At 37.8% G+C, this 22,737-nt stretch overlaps 1 protein-coding gene across 8 annotated transcripts in view; it reads left to right on the forward strand.

The window, feature by feature from the left end:
• The window catches only part of DOCK10 (dedicator of cytokinesis 10), a 297,557-nt gene that overhangs the window by 145,099 nt on the left and 129,721 nt on the right, over window positions 1-22,737 (forward strand). For all 8 annotated transcript variants that reach the window (XM_043909860.1, XM_043909862.1, XM_043909859.1 and 5 more), the window contains exon 4: window positions 19,399-19,481. In XM_043909860.1, the coding sequence (XP_043765795.1) occupies window positions 19,399-19,481 (83 nt within the window). The remainder of the gene's footprint in view (window positions 1-19,398; window positions 19,482-22,737) is intronic.

The raw sequence follows: 22,737 nt of genomic DNA on the forward strand, positions 1-22,737 counted from the left end.
CAGCTTTCTTTATAGTCCAACTCTCACATCCATACATGACTACTGGAAAAACCATAGCTTTGACAAGATGGACCTTTGTTGGCAACGTAATGTCTCTGCTTTTTAATATGCTGTCTAGGTTGGTCATAGATTTCTTCCAAGGAGCAAGTGTCTTTTAATTTCATGGCTGCAGTCACCATCTGCAATGATTTTGGAGCCCAAAAAAATAGTCTGTCACTGTTTTCCATTGTTTCTCCATCTATTTGCCATGAAGTGATGGGACCGGATGCCATGATCTTAGTTTTTTGAATGTTGAGTTTTAAACCAACTTTTTCACTCTCCTCTTTCACTTTCATCAAGAGGCTCTTTAGTTCTTCTTCACTTTCTGCCATAAGGGTGGTGTCATCTGCTTATCTGAGGTTATTGATATTTCTCCTGGAAATCTTGATTCCAGCTTGTGCTTCTTCCAGCCCAGCATTTCTCATGATGTGCTCTGCATAGAAGTTAAATAAGCAGGGTGATAATATGCAGTCTTGACATACTCCTTTCCCCATTTGGAACCAGTCTGTTGTTCCATGTCCAGTTCTAACTGTTGCTTCTTGACCTGCATACAGATTTCTCAGGAGACAGGTCACGTAGTCTGGTATTTCCATCTCTTTAAGAAGTTTCCATAGTTTTTTGTGATCCACACAGTCAAAGGCTTTGGCATAGTCAATAAAGCAGAAATAGATGTTTTTCTGGAACTGTCTTGCTTTTTTGATGATCCAACTGATGTTGGCAATTTGATCTTTGATTCCTCTGCCTTTTCTAAATCCAGCTTGAACATCTGGAAGCAGCTTGAACAGCTTGAACACCTGTACCTCACGGTTCAGGTACTGTTGAAGCCTGGTTTGGAGAATTTGGGGCATTACTTTACTAGCGTGTAAGATGAGTGCAATTGTGTGGTAGTTCGAACATTCTTTGACATTGCCTTTCTTTGGGATTGGAATGAAAACTGACCTTTTCCAGTCCTGTGGCCACTGCTGAGTTTTCCAAATTGTCTGGCATATTGAGTGCAGCACTTTCACAGCATCATCTTTCAGGATTTGAAATAGCTCAACTGGAATTCCATCACCTCCACTAGCTTTGTTCATAGAGATGCGTCCTAAGGCCCACTTGACTTCACGTTCCAGGATGTCTGGCTCTGGGTGAGTGATCACATCATTGTGGCTATCTGGGTCATGAAGATCTTTTTTTGTATAGTTCTTCTGTGTATTCTTGCCACCTCTTCTTAATATTTTCTGCTTCTGTTAGGTCCGTGCCATTTCTGTCCTTTATTGTGCCCATCTTTGCAAGAAATGTTCCCTTGGTATCTCTTATTTTCCTGAAAAAAAATCTCTAATCTTTCCCATTCTATTGTTTTCCTCTATTTCTTTGCATTGATCACTGAGGAAGGCTTTCTTATCTCTCCTTGCTATTCTTTGGAACTCTGCATTCAAATGGGAATATCTTTCCTTTTCTCCATTGCCTTTCAGTCCTATCTGACTCTTTGCAACCTCATGGACTGTAGCCTACGAGGCTCCTCTTTCATGGGATTCTCCAGGCAAGAATACTGGAGTGGACTGCCATTCCCTTCTCCAGGGGATCTTCCCAACCCAGGGATCAAACCCAGGTCTCCAGCACTGTAGCCAGATTCTTTACTATATGCGCCACCAGGGATTGAATGAATAAATGTAGCCAGTCCTTCCTTTACAGAAAATGCAATGATAACGTTTAGCCCAGCACAGATCACACTGAAAGTAGTGGAATCTAAATGCAATCTTTAATCCTAAGCAAATAGTATATCCCAGTTAGGATTTAATTAAAGGCACATAAAGTAGCAAAACCCTTTCTCAACTTTTAAACATATTTGTATGAGTAGAAGCTTATTAATCAGATTATTCCTAATCTGATTAATCATACATATTTTATGTTGGACCATTCAGTCTGCACCATCTTTGCCATAGAGTTGTCTTTTTCTCCCCAATTCTGTCATTTCCTTCGTATCTTCTCAAAGTTCACATTAAATTACAACATCTTCTAAGAAGGTGATGAGAAAAAATGAGTAAAATGTCATTCAGAAAACATCAGGATATCTGATTATACTCTTCTCACATTTACTGATAAAAGTATGACATCAGTTCCATGGTATTTTGTTTACAGTTACCTTAGAGGAAGTTTCTGTATCTCTTAGCCTGTCATTGTTTTTTTTCTTTTTTTTTTTTTTTTTAAACTGGTAAATCACTTTCTGCACAAGCAAATCAGAATCATTGAGACCAGGTCTACAAAAGTCCTACAAGTAAACCTGTGTTAACTTAGGTAGGACTTGAAATATTTATGATGTTGAAATTCCTAACAGGGAATATTTAACTAGGTCTTTTTATGTTTTCTTTACCAAACTATCATACTTTTTGTTGTTGTTGTGACTCAGTAGCTCAGTCGTGTCTGACTCTTTGTGACCTCATGGACTGCAACATGCCAGGCTTCCCTGTCCTTCACTATCTCCTGGAGTTTGTTCAAACTCATATTCATTGAGTCAGTGATACCATCCAACTATCTTATCCTCTGTCACCCCCCTTTTCCTCTTGCTCTCAATATTTCCCAGAATCAGGGTCTTTTCCAGCGAGTTGACTCTTCACATCAGTTGGCCAATGTATTGGAACTTCAACTGCAGCACCAGTCCTTCCAATGAATATTCAGGGTTGATTTCCTTCGGGATTGACTGGTTTGATCTCCTTGCTGTCCAAGGGGCTCTCAAAAGTCTTCTCCAACACCACGGTTAGAAAGTATCAGTTCTTTGGCACTCAGCCTTCTTTATAGTCCAACTCTCACATCTGTACATGACTACTGGAAAAAGCATAGCTTTGACTATATGGACCTTTGTCAGCAAAGTGATGTCTCTGCCTTTTAATACCCTATCTAGTGTATTAAATACACTTTCTTCTTAAAAATCTTTAACTTTGTTGTTCAGTTTATTTCCACATATTTTATAGTATTATTGCAAGATTTTGAGTAGGCTTCTTTTCTTACTATTTATTGCTGATATTTTTTCAAAAGCTACTAATTTTCAAATTTAAAATTTCTTTTTTCTAATAAGTATATTTCCTTAATTTTTGCCTTATTATCTAATATCTCTAAAACAATATTGAATAATAATTCTAATCAGGCATCCTGTCTTATTCATGATTTGGTGTTTTATGATAGTTTCAGAGACAAAAGAAATGTCTAAAGAAGGTCTTTCTGGTCTTTATCATGTTTAAGAAGGACCTTTTTTGGGCTCCACATTGTTTATCAAGACTGGCTACCCTGTGTTATGAAATTCATATCCAGCCTATTGATATAATAGCTTTTTTGCTTGAATTTAGTGCTGTAATAAAATTAATAGGTTACTGTCCTATGAATACATACTTGTGTTTCTGGCTTAAACTTTCTTGTTCAAGTTGTATTTCTACATTAATTCTTTGCTACATTAGAATTGCTAGTTTTTTTTAATTTTTGCATTTATATTCATGAGTGAAATCTGGCTCTAGTTTTCTTTTACTTCTTTGGTATTAGAGAAATGTTAACTCTTAAAAATAGACATTATCTTTCTCTGCCTTCTGAAATTTAAAAAAATAATAATAATAAGCCAGTGAAAGAAACCAGGTATTTGAAACAGACCCAAGTGCATATGGTTTCTTGATAAATGGTAAATGTGGCACTTCAAATTTCTGGTGAAGGGTGGACTGTTCTACAAATACCACTTGGCTATCCATTTTGGACAAAAGTAGTTAGAGCTGTATCTCACAGTACATGTAGAAATTAATTCCAGATGAATTTTTAATATCTTAATTTCAAAAACAGAAGCTATAAAAACATAGGAAGACATTTTAAAATGAAAAGTTATGAAAAATGCATGCATTTAACAAAGTCTTGAATTTTATGATGAGTGGTGCCATCAGTAAAGCCAAAAAAAATGGTTAGTGAATTTATTCACAACTCATGATATCTTTTGCCACACTCCCCCACACACATTCCTAATACACAAAATTCTATCAATTAATAAGAAAAAGGTAAATAACCCAAGAAAATAGGAGCACAAAGAAAGGAGCAGGAAGTTCAAAAAGTGCAGGAGTTTTAAGTTGGCCCAGAGGAACATAAAATTGCCAAGCTACACTTGTAGTCATAGAAATAAAAATTAAAACAAAAATGATATATAATATCTGAATGAAGAAATGAGAGTGGGCATATAAGGAGACAAACACTATCACATAGTGCTTCTAATTCTCACATGTCTGTGGCATTTAGAGATACTCAAATGCATATATATATACAATATACATATTAGAAAAACAAACACTAGAACATAAAAGTATAACTATAAGCTTGAGTACAGTGTGCATGCATGCATGCTCAGTTGCTAAGTCATGTCCGACTCTTTGCAACCCCATGGACTGTAACCGAAAGGTTCCTCTGTCCATTGGATTTCCCAGGCAAGAATACTGGAGTGGATTGCCATTTCCTTCTCCAGAGGATCTTAACCCAGGGACTGAGCCTGAGTCTCCTACACTGGCAGGAGGGTTCTTTACCAATGAGCCACTGGGGAAGCCCATGAGTACCAGACCAGTTTGTGATATCAGCCGATATAAGTGGGGTTGAATATGTTTTGGCACATCTACATTTTATAATAATAAGTAGCCAATAAAAATTATATACATTTAAGTGCATTAACTGGAATGCCCAATGTATATATTGTGTATTGTTGTGGTTACAAACAAATTTTGGTAATAAAAAATATTTTGAAAAAGTTAGAGTATATCTAAAAATACTGCCAAAATTGGAAACAACTTGAGTCTATTTCCTAAAATTGACTCCAAAAGTTAAAATCCAAGTATGCTTCCAGTCATTATTAGGTAGTCACTTGAGAGACTTCATCACCCTCAACTTCTCTATTGTGAATCTCAGGACAGAGCATCTGTCTTGATAGTGTGAATGAATCTTCTTACCATGTTTTTCCCACTCTTGTGGATCTAAGGTAGAAGAAAGTGGATGAAGCCTGGGAAGAAACTCTTTTATTCCCTGCTAATTTTTCCGGATCACTAACAGTGAAAACCCTGTGAAGATCCCCAGAGTTGTACTTGTTTTTAAGGATGTAGATAAAGAGAAAACTTATGCCTTGGGATAGAAGACAAACATCACATGATGATAAAGGAATATGAATAGTCGAGTCTGGAGACAGTAGATAAAAAGAAAGGGGTCCCCAGAGAGCTGGGTTAAGACTGAGAAATAACCCCAGAGAAATAGGCTGCCAAGAAGTCTTGACCTCAGTAGCTAATAGCTGCTGATGGTTATTGACTAGTTACTTTGGGCCAGATACGCTTCTCAGGCCTTTCCTTGCAATAATTACAAACATACGTTTCATCATCATCATCACCTTCTAATGATGAGGAAACTTTCATAGAAAAACTAAGGAACGTGTCCAGAATTATACAGCTGGGAACAGACGGGTCCAGCATCGCAACCCATGCTGTCCGGCCCCTGGCCTCTTAACCACGATGCCGACTGCCACATGTGCTTTGCTATAGCTGCCCTCTGGAAAGAACGCTTGCCTCAGTCTTCGCCCTGACAACCCCCTGTAGCTTTGTTACCCTGATACCTGTAGTTATTGGACCATACTTTGCAAAACATTGACTGAATTTTTCCAACCAGAGTAAGCCAGCCCTGAAGTGAATTCACATTGCCGTTTTTGTAGGATTTTGTAGAAACACGTGTCCCCTTACAGTGGATGCTGTATTTTACTAAGCAACCTTTGGGATCCACCCTGTGCTCAGCTGCCCTGCTGCTCCCCACTAGGTGGCAACAATAAGTGCCCTGATTGCTAAGCAACAAACTGGCATGAATCTCATTTAAACACCCCAAGTTCAACACTCATGTTGCCTTCTGCCTCTCTACACTCTACTTTGACAACTCTGAGCCTCTTAGGAAAGGCAGTGGACCTTCTTTCCTTTCTCAAATCTTGAATGACTTTGTGCTTTTAATGGGAGTTTAAATACAATGGACGATCTCTTCCTTTACTGTTTTATCTGTTATTAATTCTCTTTTGTGTCCATGAAATGTAAGGTTAAGTATTCCCCCAGACAAGAGTATAGGTGTACTTCACATCCACTAAAACACTTCACAGTTACGTGAAACTAACACAAGTCAGAGTTCAGCAACATTCTATATATAGGTTAGATATGTAGGTATATATATGTATATATACATATATATATATGTAGAGAGAGAGCATTTTATGTTACAGAACTGCTACCTCATTTTAAAGCATACAAAGCAGGTTCTGAATGATCAATAACTTGCCCACATTCACACAGAGTGGGAATTAACACCATGCTCTTACCCACTTTTACCTCTCACCCTTTGAAAAATACCTTTAATTCATGCTCTTAATATCCTGATTTAATGGGACTATTTTCACTGTGCACAAGGGAATATATCCTTCATTTAGACAAAGATTTCATCTTTCTGCCTCAGTTTCTCCATCTTTAAATGAGGATATTAATAATCCCAATGCCATGTTTCTAGAAATAAATATAGCAATAGTATGAAAACACTTGGAAAATAACTGGGAAGCAATGTCTTTATCTGATCCTCATAAATAGCCTAAAATCAACATCTATAACCATAAAAATTATAAAAGACTTCCATGATAAAACAAGCACCATTTCCTTCCACTGGAAGGTCAGGGGAGCAATTAAAGGGATCTATAAATAGGAGGCAGACTTCTCAAGCAAAACATTTACAGCAAAGTTTTCATTTTAATGTACACAAAACATTAGTTAACGCTAAACTCTTGGTTTGGTCTCTCTTAACAAAGAAGATGAACAAGTAGAGAATTGAGAATAATATAGTGACTCAACAGGAAGCAAGGGTCCAGGGACCACTTCATCTGAATAGCTAGGAAATATAGTAATTACTAAGGTAGCAAGTTACTCTGCCAGCAAAGCCTTCTGTGATTTCTAGAAACCAACCTGCATCAGGAGTAGACTAACAATGAAGTGAGGCATAAGTCATGAATTCAAGAATCCAAGTCTCACTTTGGTCAAGACATAAAACACTCATAGATTCAGGAGTCGTGGAAGCATTAAAAGAATAGAAGCAAAATATCTATATCTACATCTGTATCTGAATATGTATACACACACATACACAATAATTATGTACTGTCCTCATCCAGAAAGTACTAAGTTACTGAGGCAAGGAAAAGTTCAGATTTTTAAACAGAGTTTCTAGACCAGAAATAATTGAATTTTCCAGGGGAAAAAAAAATGATAAAAGAACCCAAGATTGAATAGGGAAAACAAACTAGATTCAGAGAAGACAGAATAAATGTCATTGAAATTGCTAAGCTTCCATAGAAAATGCACAATAAAAACCAGGAAAAAGTTGATTAAGATCAGAGCAGACACTAATTTCACATAAGCATGGAGTGTTCTGCAGAAAGCTGGAACTGCAAGATGTTCATGGTCACAAACACCCACAAAGTTCTTTAACTAGCTAACATCCACAGAGTCTGCCTTCGAAGAGAATAATGGCATGAAATAATCCCCAAGATTTTTTTGACCATGGAGAAATTCTGCTTCCCCCCTGGGTATCTTGAGAAATGTCTCTCAGAAATGCCGATGTAAATCTGATGGAAGAAAATCAACAGGAATTGGGGGCATGGTACAGCTTGCGCCAGAGAGACTATTTTAATAGCCTAGCTGGGTTAAAGATCTGTACTAACATGTGGCAGATAATGGTGGTAACAGTAAAGACCTGTTAAGGAGATAGAATTCACAGGAGTTGGTGATGGAAAAGAGAGACTTGTGTTGGCGATGACGCCCACATTTCTGGCTTGGGCTATTAGCTTGATAGTTGTGTCAGTCATTTAAATAAGGTACCCAGAAGAAAGTACAGATTGCTCAAGCAGAGATGGATGAAGAAAATAAGATGACATCTCTGGGTGATGTGCAGTGCAAGAGATTCAACAAGATACATGCATAGGTCTCAATATAGTAGGAAGGGTTGGGCTCTGGCTCTGGCTATAACAATGGAAACTTTGAATCTGGAAGACCTTGCCCAGGAATGCCATGAAGCAGGTCCCTGAGTGACATTCCCACGTAAGAGGCTGGGAAAGAGAGCCCAGCACAAGAAGTGGACCAGTGGACCAGGAAGTAGGAAGAAAACGAGGAGAAATGATTTCTCAGAATCAAAGAACTGTCAGGAGCGAGAGTGAGGCAATGATATAAAACACCAATGACGTGTCAAGATTGGGTAATTCACTGGATTTGGTAATTGAGAGTCACCAGTTGTTCTTTAACAGAGCAGTTTCATAAACTTTGATCACAACCTCATTGCCGCTGGGTACACTCTGAAGAGAAGCAAAGTGTGTTATCTTATCAAAGAAGGTACATATTTGTCCCTTTACCTAGGAGGTGCCTTGAGACTAAACCCAGTAAAAGTACTGGAACTCTTCAGGTACAACACTGAATTCTGAAGTTAAAAATAGCTCAGTAGACTGTTAAATTATGTACCAAAATATTGAAAATGAAATTTCTTTCTCTTCTTCTTCCTCTTCCACCATCTGGACTCAGATAAGTGGTGTTCAATTAATTCACAAGAAAATTACAAATAGTCAGGATAAAAGCTGCATCATGTTGAGAGAAGATTTTAAGCAACATGGGTCCTAGCATTTCAAGAAAATTATGGGGAGAGGGAGATTAGCCTTGATTTTAAATGTATTTCATGCAGTGTCATTTTGTTAACTGAAAGAAATATATCTAAACAAAATGAAATGCATCTTGTCAGGCAATTTCATTTCTTTTATGGTTAAAATAATTTTATATATTTTATCTTTAATTTTGAACTGCATATTGTGTACTTTTGATAAAGAAACCATTCTTTTGACCAAAATGCCTTTGTATTTTATACAAATAGTTTGAATCTCATATGTAGAATAATGTGCAATTAAACTTACCCAGAAATAAGAATAAGTCTTTCAATAAATAATTCCAGGGTTTCTTTGCATGTATAAATAAATTAAGTAAAAATATGAAAGCTGTTTTCTGAATCTGAAACATTGGGCAGGAAATGAGTGGTTCTAATGCATTCATTAACCTTGGACCAGAGCATAGAAGCATGGTTTTCTTCAGTCTAGAACCAGCTCCTCTGCTGTGACATCAGGGGTATATGCACAGTTTGTACCAAGGGGCTCGCAGGAGTCCATTGGACAGCAAGATCAAACCAGTCAGCCCCTTTGCAGTCAGATGCTTTAACCTCTGAGCCACCAGGGAAGCCCCAATCCTAAAGAAAATCGACCCTGAATATTCACTAGAAGGACTGATGCTGAAGCTGAAGCTCCAGTACTTTGGCCACCTGATGCCGAGAGCCGACTCATTGGAAAAGACCCTGATGCTGGGAAAGATTGAGAACAGGAGGAGAACGGGGTGACAGAAGAGACGATTCAATAGTATCCCCTCCTCAATGGACATGAATTTGAGCAAACTCTGGGACAGGAAAGCTTAGCATGCTGCAATTCATGGAGTCGCAAAGAGTAAGACACGGCTTAGCAACTGAACACATTGGGGGAAACACAACTACAAAAATAACCTCTCCAAATTGCAAATAATTCACAATATTTTCTTAATAAAAGTAGTGCAAATAAAAAGATTTTTGTTTCTGTTTTGAAGAGGCTCTTAATTCATTAGTGAAGGTCTTGCTGGAGGTTAAGGGAATTTTATATTGTATGTACTTTTATAAGTATTTTTATAAGTACAGCCATATTTATTTTGCAACTTTAAGAATTTAATGGAAAATGATATCAAAATTTGTTAACCTGTATATAGACCTAGTTTATATAATGATTTTTTTCTGTCATGGTCAGGATTAAATGGATCATCCAATTTTTTCTTTTTTATTTTACACTAAATGCATGATAGTAAAGCTCAGTGATAAAGAATCTGCCTGCCAATGAAGGAGATGAGGGTTCAATCCCTGGGTCAGGAAGATCCCCTGGAGAAGGAAATGGCAACCCTCTCCAGTATTCTTGCCTGGAAAATCCCATGGACAGAGGAGCCTGGCAGGCTATAATCCATGGTGTTGCAAAGAGTCAGACTGAATGTACACACATACACACACACACAGAGATAAACATACAAATGTTGATTAGGGTAAATTCAAATTAATCTACTCTTTAGTGGCATTAGTATAGAATGTATATGGAAAATGCTATTTGAAAACAATGACATCAAAACTTTTTGTGTTTTACATTTACCACCCTGAAGAAACGTTATTTCCTATTTGTTCAATTCCCTAAAATAGTAGTCTTTTTTCCAAATATGCAAGTGTTAGTCATTAGTCATGTCCGACTCTTTGTGACCCCATGGACTGTAGCCCACCAGGCTCTTCCATGGAATTCTCCAGGCAAGAAAACTGGAGTGGGTTGCCATTTTCTTCTCCACCAAGTATGCAAAATGGTTCCAATTCTAAATTGACTTCCTCTTCTTCACAGTAAGAGTCATCCTATGTTTGGTGGTAAGTGAATAAAGACAGAAATATAAGTCAGAGACCCTGGAATATAAAAAAAAAAAAAAAGATTGCTCATAAGTTTGAACCTAAAATTTCAATTGCATTGAATTACAATATAAGTTTTGAATTACATGAAAAGGATGATTAAATCATAATTTTATCAAAGGTTTCTCTTGTTTGTTTGTTGTTGTTGTTGTTTTTAGTACCATCCATTTGTTATGTCCTGACAAAATACTTGGGATCGCTAGTTAGAAAATTAAAGTGTATTCCCCCAGATTAGGCACAAGTATGACTTATGAAAGTCTAATTTTAAAGTATGTTCAGTTGCCTTAATGTAGCACATTTTGAAAAGACAAGCCAGTACCTTGATTCACTTTCAGTTTAGAATCAACCAAGATAGCAATTTAGGCTACTCTATAATTCAAACAAAACAGTTCAAAAATTATTTTCACTTATGGTTGGCCTTTGCTATGACATTCTGTTTCACACTCTATAGGCATATTTATATACATAGCAACATTATCTAATATCAAATAATATTTTTAAAAAACCAGACTCAAAAACCTGTTAAATAAGATTCCATCATGACTTCTGAAACTGAGTCAGAGCTATAGTCACATTTATTTTCTCCATACTCATTTCCATTTCTCTCTCTAGAGTGTAGTATAAGTTTTAAAAGATCATTAGCAGTTCACCTTATTTTTATAGTGCAGAAATTAATGATTTAATTTTAAAGGAATATGTAATGTGATTCAGTTAAATTTTAAAAGAATGCCTTTTCCTTTTTTCTAAAATACTGATGTATTTATTGGGTGACCAATATCCTGATTTGCAAGAAGTTTCATGTTCTATCTGTTGGCCTGGCCAATAGCATTTCTTTTCATTTTGAAGTGCCTCAATGTGGACAATAAATTATCCAGCCACTCTTTCAATATAAAATTCACCTGAATTCACTTAACTTCATGATGCTGCATTTTTTAACATTTACAAAATCATCATAATTATGATCAACATAATTCTAAATGTTGTAAAGAATGGCATTAATATGAAAATTACCACCATCATTTTACACATACAGATTCATCCCAGTGATAAGTAAGGGCCAAAGAGAACACCTTTTGTGGTCTCATAAACCATCCTGGCAAGGCAGTAGTCATGTAATTAAGTAAGCCTCTCTAGCCAGGAAGAAAAATAATTTTGAATCTAAAAAGCCATCTATTGCCTGCTTATTACTCTGTAGTCAGAATCTAATAATCAGCCTTTTTAAGAGCTGGACAGATTACATTGCCAAACTCAAATTGCTGTTTGAGGTAGGTAACATGATTTGAATTGATTCTGATGATTTTCTAAGTTCAGTTCAGTTCAGTCGCTCAGTCATGTCTGACTCTTTGCGACCCCATGGACTGCAGCATGGCAGGCTTCCCTGTCCATCACCAATTCCCAGAGCTTACTCAAACTCATGTCCACTGAATCGGTGATGCCATCCAGCCATCTCATCCTCTGTCATCCCCTTCTCCTCCAGCCTTCAATCATTCCCAGCATAAGGGTCTTTTCCAATGAGTCAGTTCATTGCATCAGGTGGCAAAGTATCAGAGTTTCAGCTTCAGCATCAGTCCTTCCAATGAATATTCAGGACTGATTTCCTTTAGGATTGACTGTTTGGATCTCCTTGCAGTCCAAGGGACTCTCAAGAGTGTTCTCCAACACCACAGTTCTTTGGCAATCAGCTTTCTTTATAGTCCAACTCTCACATCCATACGTGACTACTGGAAAAACCATAGCTTTGACTAGACAGACCTTTGTTGGCAAAGTAATGTCTCTGCTTTTTAATATGCTGTCTAGGTTGGTCATACATTTTCTTCCAAGGAGTAAGCATCTTTTAATTTCATAGCCACGAAGTGATGGGACTGAATGCCATGGTCTTAGTCTTCTGAATGTTGAGTTTTAAGCCAACTTTTTCACTCTCCTCTTTCACTTTCATCAAGAGGCTCTTTAGTTCTTCATTTTCTGCCATAAGGGTGGTATCATCTGCATATCTGAGGTTATTGAAATTTCTCCCAGCAATCTTGTTTCCAGCTTGTGCTTCATCTAACCTGGCATTTAGCATGATGAACTCTGCATATAAGTTAAATAGGCAGGGTGACAATATTCAGCCTTGACGTACTCCTTTCCCGATTTGGAACCAGTCTGTTGTTCCATGTCCAGTTCTAACTGTTGCTTCTTGACCTGCATACAGTTTTCTCAGGAGGCTGGTCAGTTAGTCTGATATTCCCATCTCTTTAAGAAGTTTCCATAGTTTGTTGTGATCCACACAGTCAAAGGTTTTGGCGTAGTCAATAAAGCAGAAGTAGATGTTTTTCTGGAACTCCCATGCTTTTGAACTGTGGTGTTGGAGAAGACTCTTGAGAGTCCCTTGGACTGCAAGGAGATCCAACCAGTCCATCCTGAAGGAGATAAGTCCTGGGTGTTCATTGGAAGGACTGATGCTGAAGCTGAAAATCCAATACTTTGGCCACCTCATGTGAAGAGTTGACTCGTTGGAAAAGACCTTGATGCTGGGAATGATTGAAGGCTGGAGGAGAAGGGGATGACAGAGGATGAGATGGCTGGATGGCATCACCGACTCATTGGACATGAGTTTGAGTAGACTCCGGGAGTTGGTGATGGACAGGGAGGCCTGGCGTGCTGCGATTCATGGGGTCGCAAAGAGTCAGACACGACTGAGCAACTGAACTGAACTGAACTGATGCTTTTTCAATGATCCAACAGATGATGGCAACGGATAATTTTCTAAAAAGGGAAAGAAAAGGGAGAAAAATGAAATGTTTTGTTTATAGTGCTTTAGGATACCCTTTATAGTTGTCCAATCTTTTCTAAAGTATTTAGATAGTCAGAACTTTTAAGGTGTCCTATTTAGTTGTTTCTAAAGGAAAAAAGAACATGGAAGATTCATTCATTAAAAATATGTATTGAATGTCTCCTATCAGTAAAGGCACCATGCTGGAGCTGGTATGCTCCCTGCTCTTATAAAAGGCCATGCCTACTTGAATAACCCTGGAGCATCATCTCAGTTACTAGAATTCCCTGCATGAAGCTGTGACCCTAATGCTTTCAGTTCCTAGGCAGACAACATGTTAAGGACATAGTCATATTGTCACTCCAGTGGACTGATGGATTTCAAGGCCCCCTCTAGGGGGGCCCTATAGGGCCCAGGAACCTGCATTTTAATTAGTAACCCCCCCATGGACACAACACAGTTTAGGAAATACTATCCTAATGGTTTAAGAGCCTTTGACCAAGTTGACCCTACTCAAATTTTTGTGTGTCTAAAAAAATAATAGGCAGAGATGGCAAGATAAAGGCTAAACAAGCAAATGTAATAAATGAATAAAATGTGAACCAGGGCATTGGTCTTTGGAACAATTAACCAGCTCAACAAACTTTTGTTGGACATCCAGCCTTCATCTTTGAAGCTGACTGTGGCAGCCCCCTCATTTTCAAGGGGAAAAGAAGTGGGTATTTTGAAACCAGTATTGTGGGCTAGGTGTTAATAATTTTTAAGGAGAAAATAGGACCATTGCCTCATTGTAACAAGCAGAGATATAGTCTGTGGCTTTGAATTTCAACAGGTCATTTCAGTTTCATTTTTGGACAAAGAGGAGTTGTTGTCATAATTATAATAGTTCTTAATGATCTTCTTAGAGTGAGTATGTGGGCTGGAACAAAGAATAGAGAATAATTTTCTATGTGTAACATTTCTAAAATGCCTAACTATGTAGGAGAAACATTTATATGTTTGTAAAATCCACTGGCTTCCTCAGACTCAGAGAAATCACTGATTTTGAAAGATTCCTGAGGGTCATCTAATTGAACCTAATTCAACCTAAATCTTTATCTACCCACTACCGGATATAAGAAACCTAACAAATAAATTCAGGAGTTTGATAAAAACGGAACACTGTGATTATCAGAGCTTAGATAGCTCTCTAAAACTATACTTGAATAAATCAAGAAAAACAAGTCATTATTCTCCACTACTGTGAAAGTGATTTATAGATTGAGTCAAACTCGCTGACAAAACTGATTTTTTAATCAAGTATTTATTGATTATTTACCCTCAGTTGGGTATTTTAAAGTAACTGAACCTAAAGAAGGTGGTATTATTTAGACAGATTAAAAAATTAGAGAAACTAAATCACTTAATTGAGTGGGAGGGGGGATCGGGATGGGGAATACATGTAAATCCATGGCTGATTCATGTCAATGTATGACAAAAACCACTACAATATTGTAAAGTAATTAGCCTCCAACTAATACAAATGAAAAAAAAAGATAATTCACCATCTTGGATTAAAAATTTCAAAAAAAAAAAAAGAGAGAGAGATCTCCCAATTAATACCAAAATTCAAAACCAGGTCTGTCTGACTTCAAGACAGAGACAGAAACACCATAGGAAACATTTGGCTTGATCTCCCAGATGTGATTTAAAAATAAAAAAAATGCAGTTATCAAACAATTCATAAATGACTTAAATAGACTTCTTAAGTCAGACAAATCCACTTTGAAATCCTATTTCTGTCATGTGTGGAATCTTGGGCAGAAGCCTGAGCCTCTCCTTGCCTCTGTGGTCTGTAAGATGGGACTGACAAAATCTCATGTAGTGCTTCTTAAGATTGTATGTAAAGCACTTAGTGGTACAGTATCTGACACGCTTTCCACTGTAAAACAAAAGAAGAGGTTTTTACCAGGCTATGCCTATGTAAGAAAGTCAATCAGCTAGTCAGTTCAGTCGCTCAGTCGTGTCCGACTTTGCAACTCCATGGACTTGCAGCACGCCAGCCCTCCCTGTCCATCACCACCTCCCGGAGTTGACCTCCCGGTATCACCACCTCCCAGACATGAGCTGAAACTCATGTCCGTTGAGTTGGTGATGCCATCCAACCATCTCATCCTCTGTCATCCCGTTCTCCCGCCTTCAACCTTTCCCAGCATCAGGGTCTTTCTTAATGAATCGACTCTTCATATCAGATGGTCAAAGTATTGGAGCTGCAGCTTCAGCATCAGTCCTTCCAATGAATATTCAGGACTGATTTCCTTTAGGATGAACTGGTTTGATTTCCTTGAAGTCCAAGGGACTCTCAAGAGTCTTCTCCAACACCATGGTTCAAAAGCATCAATTCTTCAGTGCTCAGCCTTCTTTATGGTCCAACTGTCACATCCATACATGACTACTGGAAAAACCATAGCTTTTTAGTCAGAACTTGTCAGCAAAGTAATTAATGTCTCTGCTTTTTAACATACTGTCTAGGTTAGTCATAGCTTTTCTTCCAAGGATCAAGCATCTTTTAATTTAATGACTGCAGTCACCATCTGCAGTGATTTTGGAGCCCAAAAAAAATCATCTGTCACTGTTTCCATTGTTTCCCATCAATTTGCCATGAAGTGACGGGACTGTATGCCATGATCTTAGTTTTTTGAATGTTGAGTTTGAAGCCAGCTTTTTCACTCTCCTCTTTCACTTTCATCAAGAGGCTCTTTAGTTCTTTGCTTTCTGCCATAAGGGTGGTGTCATCTGCATATCTGAGGCTATCGATATTTCTCCTGGCAGTCTTAATTCCAGCTTGTGCTTCATCCAGCCAGGCATTTCACATGATGTATTCTGCATATAAGTTAAATAATCATTGTGACAATATACAGCCTTGACATCCTCCTTTCCCAGTTTGGAACCAGTCTGTTATTCCATGACTGGTTCTGTTACTTCTTGACCTGCGTACAGATTTCTCAGGAGGCAGGTAAAGTGGTCTGGTATTCCCATCTCTTGAAGAATTTTCCAGTTTGTTGTGATCCACACAGTCAAAGGCTGTACTGTAGTCAATGAAGCAGAAGATACATATTATGAGACAGAAATTTCTAATCCAGTCTAATGTCCTGAATGTTCAGTTGCTAGGTCAGAGATCATAATAAATAAAATGAGTTACGAAAATCTTGTTGGAAGTCAATACTAGTTCCAACACAAGAATGAAGCCCTGTAGTTCTTGGTTCAGTTCTATATCCTCTTTTATATTCTTATAAAGAGTATATATTAGTTTGGCAGGTTTTTTAATCAAGGATCTAACACTCTATCTTAAGAAAATAATCCAAAATGGATCAGACTTGGGGAAAATGAGAGGAATAAATGTGTGAAGAAATACTCTGAAACATTTTTTTCTGCAATGGCACAAAATTTGAAATAGACTTAAGAATGACTCACTCATTCCCATTTATAGTGTTTGAGTTAGTTGCTTAGTCCTGTCTGACTCTTTGTGACCCCATGAACTATAACCCGCCAGCCTCCTCTATCCATGGAATTCTCCAAGCAAGAATACTGGAGTGAGTAGCCATTCCTTTTTCCAGGGGATCTTCCTGACCCAGGGATCAAATCCAGGTCTCCTACATTGCAGCTGATTCTTTATCATCTGAGCCACCAGGGAAGCCCTTCTATAAGCCTTGCTCAAATGTCACCTTCTTTGTAAGACTCACCCTAGTGATTCTATTTAAATTGTCCTCCTTCTCCCAGCTCTACCATCCTCCTTCATCTGCTTTCTTTTTCACACTACACTTACCATTCCTGGTGTGTTAATACAATTTACTTATTTTTGTGTCTATTGACCAGCTTTTCACAAGGGCTTATGTTTTAAGAGATCATGAATTTTTGTCCTTTTCACTGATATATTTGCATTACCAAAGAAAATTCCTAGGTACAGAGTATTGTTTCAAAAACATTTATTAACCATATTAATGAACTAAGAGACCAGGTTGATAAATTAGGGTATGAGACTTTATTCTACTTATTTAAAGTGTCATAAAATTTGAAAAGCAAAAGTAGAAAATCTTTAGAATATACCATTAAGGGAAGGATTGAAGGCAGGAGGAGAAGGAGATGACAGAGGATGAGATGGTTGGATGTCATCAGGGACTCAATGGACATGAGTTTGAGCAAGCTCTGGGAGTTGGTGATGGACAGGGAAGCCTGTCACGCTGCAGTCCATGGGATCACAGAGTCGGACACGACTGAGTGACTGAACTGAACTGATACCATTCAGTACCATACCATACTATTCAAATAAAAATAGTATTTCAATTCAAATATTCAAGGACAATTAGGTAAAACTATGCACCAGGAAAAAAAAAAAAAAAAAAACACCATTGAAAGGAACTGCCAAAAAGGGATGAGTTTTACCTTTTTGTTTTCCATTTTGTACCATTTGAGAACCACAGCAAAGTGTTGAGAAAGGGAAGAAAGAAAATGAGAGAGGATGGGAAAGAATGATGAATTGGGATGCTGTGGGTCTTTTGCTCCTTGCCTGAATTCCTGGCATTTTTATCCAGAATGAAGATGGAACTTTCTAGCCAAAGAACATATCAGGGCTCAGATTTCCTCTTATTTCCAGAAACATGTGGTTTGCACAATTGGCTCGGAAATTAGCAAGTTAAAAAAATTGCATATTAGCTACATATTCAGTTTTATTCACATTCCTCTTCTCCATCCAGAGTCAGCACACATCCGCTGGATTCCCTGTGGCTGTTATCCACGTCCATCTGTCTCATGGCGCTTGTGTTTTTATCTCTTCTTTTCTCCTGTCCTGCTGCCGCCACTCTCCGCCTCCTATCTTTGTCCTAGCCTCATGCATTGTTTGCCCTCAGCCCCCATTTGTGTGTGGCATTTCCTTGAACAAATAAAGCTATGGTATGAGAAAGTTCGGGGCCAGAGAAATCCAGAGCAGCTGAGGACTCCTAGCCCTTCTGCCTGCCTTCCCTGTTCATCTTGAACCAGGTGCCCACAGCCGGAGCTCTGCACCTACCCTTCTGTACCCATCTCTGGGCCATTCCCTCCCACCGTCTGTTCCTGCTGAGACAGGGCCAGTGCTCTCTTTGCTGTATGATTCTCACAAGAGATCTCCTTGCCTGTCCCTTCTCGGTTACAAAGACAATCAGAGGTCTTATCTCTCATATTGCAATAAGTTTATGACTCCTCATAGTTTCCCACTAATGCTAGAGGACAGGTGTCCTTATGAGTGTGCTGTTGCTGTTTAATTCCCAGATTCATGTAATTTTAGAATCGAAAGGAATCTTAAAAACCAGCTAGTGGAATCCCCATTACCAGTCCACGGTCAGTACTGTGCCAAGTGCATAGATGGTGTTTGGGGAATATTTGCCATCAGTGAAAACCATAAATTCAGCCATTATGAACCACTGTAAGATGCTTCTTTTTGCACTATTAACTCGGTGTTTTAAAAGGTTTTTGGTCATCTTTTATTCACATATATTTATTTAAAAGTCAATGAATGATCAGGGAGAAGGCTGGGCTCAGAAGACAATGAGGTAAAACTGAAAAACTAAAATTGGCAACAGGGTTGTTATAAAGAGGAAAAGGATAGGTTTGCTGATGTAAGAACAAGAGGAAATTGGCTAAAATTATGATGAAAGGATGACATATAGCTAATAACATCTTTCACTACGAAGAACTGTTAAATAAAGAAAGGATTGCCAAGAAAAACTGAAAAAAATGACAGTACTTGAGGTTAGTGACATATCCGGTTATGATTCAGCAAATGATTAAATTAGGCTTTCCTTGATGGAGAAAAATAGAGTAAATATGTTAACTGGTTCCTCCTGTAAGAGTCTGGGAAGGGTTAGATTTCCCTTCCACTGAAAAATGAAATGATCCTAATGAGCATGTTCTTACCTACCTTAAAATCACTCACATAGCTACCTTAACATTAACCCGGAGATTATGAACACTGAATTCACCTTGCTTCTTGACAGGACTGCTGATATTTGAATGATAAATTTTAACTGTCATTTTTTTCCTTTCAGGCTTGTAAATTTTATAGTTCCCAGTGGTATGTGGTAAACTACAAATATGAACAGTATTCTGGAGACATTCGACAGTTACCTCGGTAAGAACCTTTTATGAGTAATCCTTGGATTTTTCCATATATAAACTATGTTCTCTAAGTTCTGTCACTGTTTATGAATATGTGTACATTCGTCTAATACCAAGGTATATTTAAAAAATTTAAAAATAAGAGTCACAAGAGAACATTTTGTTGAACAAAGTATTATTTATATCTTCACAGAATTGGGTGACAGATAAATATACTCATTTAGGTATAGCCTAGGGCTTCCCAAGTGGCTCAGTGGTAAAGAATCCGCCTGCCAAGCAGGAGATCCAGGTTCAATCCCTAGGTTGTGAAGATCCCCTAGAGAAGGAAATGGCAACCCACTCCAATATTCTTGCCTGGGAAATACCATGGACAGAGGAACCTAGCAGGCTATAGTTGTGTTCGATTCTTGTAACCCCACAGACTATAGTCCATGGAATTCTCCAGGCTAGAGTACTGGGGTGGGTAGCTATTCCCTTCTGCAGGGGAATTTCCTGACCCAGGAATCAAACTAGGGTCTCCTGCATTGCAGATGCATTCTTTACCAGCTGAGCTGCCAGGGAAGCCCTGGCAAGTAGTAAGTATGCAATAATTATTTATTGGATAAGTAAACTGAGTGGATCAAAAGTTTTTAAATCTAATAATCCTGGATGGGCTTGAAGTTGCTTAAATTCAAAGAACTGTGATGAACTGGAATCTCCCAACACACTGGTTAATCAAACTAAAATGATGCATATTATCCAGAAAATAAAACTTTAGGCAGAAATAAGTTAATTTTTTACTAACCCTTTCCTCAAGTGAGACTTTGAGGTCATACACATTGCACATAACTTTTTAATGGGCGCATGGTTTAGATTTGGGCACCACTTTCTAAGATCTCCCGTGCACGCAGAAACATCTTTTCCAGCCTGGAATACTTGGAAGTACTGCATTCAACTCCAAATGCAAAATTTGAAGAAGGTGGAGTTATGGAGTAGCACTGGGAAAGTGACATTTAAGCTCAGATCTGAAGGAACAGTAGCTACCAGCACTGTGATCTCCAGAAAAGGGTCCCCAGAGGAAATAACAGGGACAAAAGCTGTGAGCTGGGAATCAGAGTGACAATCAGAGAATCTGGACCTAAGGGTTGATTAAAACCCTGGAACCAGGCAAGGGACCTTGTGGGCCCTGGAAATGAGCTTGGGTTTTATTCTCCTGTCAACAGAATTCTATAGAAATTGTAACCTAGAGTGTGACATAATCTAGTTTACCTCTTTAAGAGATTACCTGCTCTACTGTATGGAAAATGGGATTGTAGCAGTAAGAATTTAAAAAAAAAAAAAAGAGGGAAGGAGACCATTTCTTTGGAGTTGAGTTCCTGGGAAGAGCAAAGCAATGTTCCTCTAAAACGGCAAGTCTTTATTCAAAACAGTGAATGTTTGGTTTTTACCAAATCTCTGAACATTCCTTTAGATTCAGATCACTCCTAATAGATAACCTCCTGTAATTTCATGTTGAGATGGTCTTATCACACCCTAAACTTTCATGAGTAATTATTACATTCAGAATGTCTGGACATTAGTCACGCACGTAGCTGCCATTGAGAAGCAAAGCATTTTTTTTACCATCAAGTCTTCCTCTTTCTGAAAATAGCTCTGAGAAGTGGTTGCAACTTGGAAGCCATGTCCAAGCACTTAGAAGACAGTTTATAAAGGGAGAGAGTGTAGACAGAGGTGTTTAGCTTTCATTTGGCATAAATGCCTTCCTACTGTCCTTAGGTCTACTGAACACTTTAGTGTCTTTATCTCCAAACACTTCATCTTTTCTTATATCCCTGATGCCATAAAAATATATGTTAATTTAAAAATTCACATGTACTATATTCTTCCTCCATTAAAAAATAGAGAAAGCACCTCCAGTCAGAACAGGGTCCAGATGTCATTGCTGACTTGGAATTCTTGTAGAGCACAAGAAGAAATCCCATGAGAAGAAATGCAAAAGTCACTTAAATATTGCTGAGAATTTCTCTCACTTTAACGAAAGGATGTGAAAGTTGATACCAAGAAGGGAAAGAAGATTGCCACTAAGTAAGAAACTGTAATGAACTATGTATGTATATTCAAAATGAAAATCAGAAGTTCTAGAATAATCCTCACATATCCCTTAAACAAATGAAGATTGCAATATTGAATAGCAAAAGTATTTTTTTAATGATTTTTACAAGGCTAGGCACTCCCCACTAGACTACAGATATTTAGGTCAGTAGTGGAAACATAATTTACTTGGGCCCTCTGAGGCTATTAGAAGTAAATCAGTTTCATACCTCCTGGATTAGAATTCTCCTATGTCTGCTACCAATTTAAACTGATCATTTCTTTTTATGGATTGCTGAGGCCATAAAATAAAAACTTACAATTATGGAGAAGTGAAAAAAGATGTCAGATTATCTCCCTTTTAGTCCTTGAATTTAAAATTGTGTTATTATTAACTCTTAAGAACCTCACTTTATTTGGTGTCTGTTCATAGGAAGATATTGGAGACAGACTCTATTTAAGGATAGAATACAAAAAGTAAAGCCTTCACAAATTAGAAATAAAAATCAGTACCGAAATTGGTGTTCCTGAGGAGACAAGAATGTCATTAACAAATACATATGATGTCAAAGGAGCCAAGAATATAAATGGGGGAAGGATATAAACATTGGGAACAGTGACAGCCACAAGTGAAAGAATGAAAAGAGGCTACTATCTTATACCATAGGTGAAATTAACTCAAAATGGATTTACTACTTGAGTATAAGACCAGAGACCATAAAACTCCTGGGGTGGCGGGGGGGTGGGGTGGGGGGTAAAAAGAAAAGACATAGGTGATAAACTGCTTGACCTTGGTTTTGGCTTTTTTTTTTTATATATGACTGGAAAAGCAAAGGCAACAAAAGGACAAATAAACAAGTGAGATTCCATCAAACTGAAAGCTTTTGCACAGCAAAGGAAATCATCAAAATAATGAGAAAGCAACCTACTGAATGGGAGAAAATATTTGCAAATCATATATCTGATAAGAGGTTAATGTCCAAAATGTACAAATAATTCATACAACTCAATGGCAAAAAAAAGAAAGAAACACAATAATCTGATTTTTAAAATGAGCAGAGGATCTGACTAGACATTTTCCCAAAGAAGACACACAAATGGCCCACCAGTATATGACAAGATGGTCGGTATCACTAATCAGCAGGGAAATGCAAATCAAACCACAATGAATTGTCACCTCACGCTTGAGAGAATGGCTA

Source organism: Cervus elaphus, chromosome 8 (assembly GCF_910594005.1).
Source record: "Cervus elaphus chromosome 8, mCerEla1.1, whole genome shotgun sequence".
In the NCBI taxonomy this organism is placed as follows: domain Eukaryota; kingdom Metazoa; phylum Chordata; class Mammalia; order Artiodactyla; family Cervidae; genus Cervus; species Cervus elaphus.